This window comes from Nicotiana sylvestris, chromosome 3 (assembly GCF_000393655.2).
Source record: "Nicotiana sylvestris chromosome 3, ASM39365v2, whole genome shotgun sequence".
Taxonomy (NCBI): Eukaryota; Viridiplantae; Streptophyta; class Magnoliopsida; order Solanales; family Solanaceae; genus Nicotiana; species Nicotiana sylvestris.
In genome coordinates, this window is record NC_091059.1 from 135,584,155 (window position 1) to 135,586,429 (window position 2,275).

A 2,275-nucleotide genomic window follows, 5' to 3' on the forward strand; every position below is an offset into this window, starting at 1 on the left:
ACACTTAAGGTGATTTATCTGAACCATTAGTTGGACAACGTTACACTTAGACATCATGTTACAATTAGAATGAGACTAGAAAATTCAGACTTTTAGTATGACTTAATGACACAAAATTCAATACTGTGATACTCCTTTTGGTATGACTAATTTTCAGGGCTAACTTTAGATTGCACGCTGAATAGATTCCTACTCAAGCAGAGACTTCCGGAGGGAACGAATGAAATGATTAGTGTGGAATAGTTCTAGGGGATAAACCATAGGTCCTCGTAATATAGGATGATCCGAGGTCAACCCCCTATGGAACGGTGTATATGATTTTCCCGAAAATATTAAATAGTACTAGTGCAAGACTAAAAATAACTTAAGATGTAGACTTGAAAGTTGAGCAAAATGTCATAATAATCTTGATGAAAATTCAAAACCATAGATCTGATAACAAGTTTTCTTTCTAGAAAAGAGAGAATTACATAGCTAAATCAAAAAGATCATATATATCTAATGAACTCAGTTCCTCAATCATCAATATGAGGATTACGTCTTCACTTCTTCTTTTCAGCACCTCCGGTGGCCCTGCAAAAGGCAAGGAACATCATGAAATATTAGTCAAGGATTTTGCATACTCTTCTTCTGAGATAGTAATAACAATATGAAATAGAAACCCAATGATCACAAGACATTACCTCATCTTACGGAGAACGCTTGACATCTCCTCTCTCTTCTTCTTTGCTCTCTTGTGAGTACCCAACTTCCTCTTGGCTACCTTCAATGCACGCTTGTCCTTTCCAACCTTGAGAAGCTCAGTAATCCTCTTCTCGTATGGAGCAAATCCAGCAACTTCTCTGATGAGGCTCCTGACGAAATGGACTCTTTTGCTTGTTTTCTGAAATATCACAAACACCAATTGAGCAACAGAGTTCCAATGTCATTTTGACAAGTATGCAATGTAAGCTAAGCATGGTGGGCACCATCCGATACTGGAGACCTCATTTATGGATGAATAAATTCATCCTTCCACAACAGTAAATGAAACCTTTCCTCTTTTTGTTGGCACAAAAGAAAAAGAATTACAGAAAGAGCCTAATTACACAAATAATACAATGTTGCTTTAGATAATGGTTTCTCGGTTGTTAATTGAGCAAGAATAGCCACTATGAACTCATTTTACTATACAGACCACATGCTTGAATCAATAGAAAGATACATAACTTAAAGCACATTCTAGTAAAATGACAATTTTTGGTTTGTCCCAGAATGTACTCTTCCTTTAGTCATCATTATTTTCAACTCCCTAACCTCGTTAGAAAATAGATATCAACCATTAGCTCTCAACGTTCTCTGCATACACACATTTAGGCCCATTCTAATCAAAATGATGACATTTCCTGTATAACACAACACAGCTTTTTAACTCCATAAACTCCTCGGGGAGTGATTTGGATACAGAAAAAGCTAAAATTTTAGGTTCTGTATGTACACCTTTTATTTGTGATACATGTAAAATCCATGGTCACAAATAAAAATAAAACCAGAGTACAGTCTAATGCACAGGGCACTCCACTTGCAGAAAGTGTTTATACGGTTACACTAGTTCATATTTGTGGTTCAAATACAATTAACCTAACGCAAAAAAAAAGGCAAATGTTCAAATTTAAACATTACAAGCCCGATATAGCAAAGGTGGATCTAAGGCTAGTTCTATGAGTTCAACAATATCCATTGCTCCCATCTCGAACTATGTATGCAGACCTCAACAATATTAAAATGTATATGTATAATGAAATCACGTTCATTCAAAAACTTCTAACTCTAGTTCTAAATTAGTAAACTATTACAGATTTCATAATAAACAAGAAGCTATAGGCTCAAAAATATGAATGAGAATTACCCCTTTTCTGTCAGAAGGGCGAGGAGCTAACTCCTTCTTGGTCACAACATGGCCTTTGTTCAATCCTACAGCTAAACCTGTATTCGGTGGCGCCATTCCAAAAGCTTACCTTCGATTTGCTCGATCTGAGAGTCTGAGGCGGGGGATAAGCTGAGATTAGGGTTTTCGGTATTTTATATACCACGAGCTCCATTAAGAGGGTAAAATGGTAGTTTCGACGGCTTCTGGAGGACTTAGGGTTTGGGCCGTTTGGGCTTCGACCTTAATTGTGCTATGTTCGTCACTCCTGCAATACAATTAAAACCCAATAAGCCTAAGGGCCATTTTCGGGAGAAAAAATCAGAAATAGCCAGATTTACAATTGATACGTGAAAAATACTCATATTT

At 36.7% G+C, this 2,275-nt stretch overlaps 1 protein-coding gene across 1 annotated transcript; it reads right to left on the reverse strand.

Annotated features, from left to right (window-relative positions):
* Positions 1–372: 372 nt before the first annotated feature.
* LOC104236873 (large ribosomal subunit protein eL36z-like) lies at positions 373–2,065 on the reverse strand. The gene is made up of 3 exons (XM_009790911.2): positions 1,889–2,065; positions 684–883; positions 373–573 (listed from the first exon to the last, which is right to left on the reverse strand). The coding sequence occupies exons 1-3, from the start codon at positions 1,982–1,984 to the stop codon at positions 543–545; spliced, it is 327 nt and encodes a 108-aa protein (XP_009789213.1). The 5' UTR covers positions 1,985–2,065; the 3' UTR covers positions 373–542.
* Between the last annotated feature and the right edge of the window lie 210 nt (positions 2,066–2,275).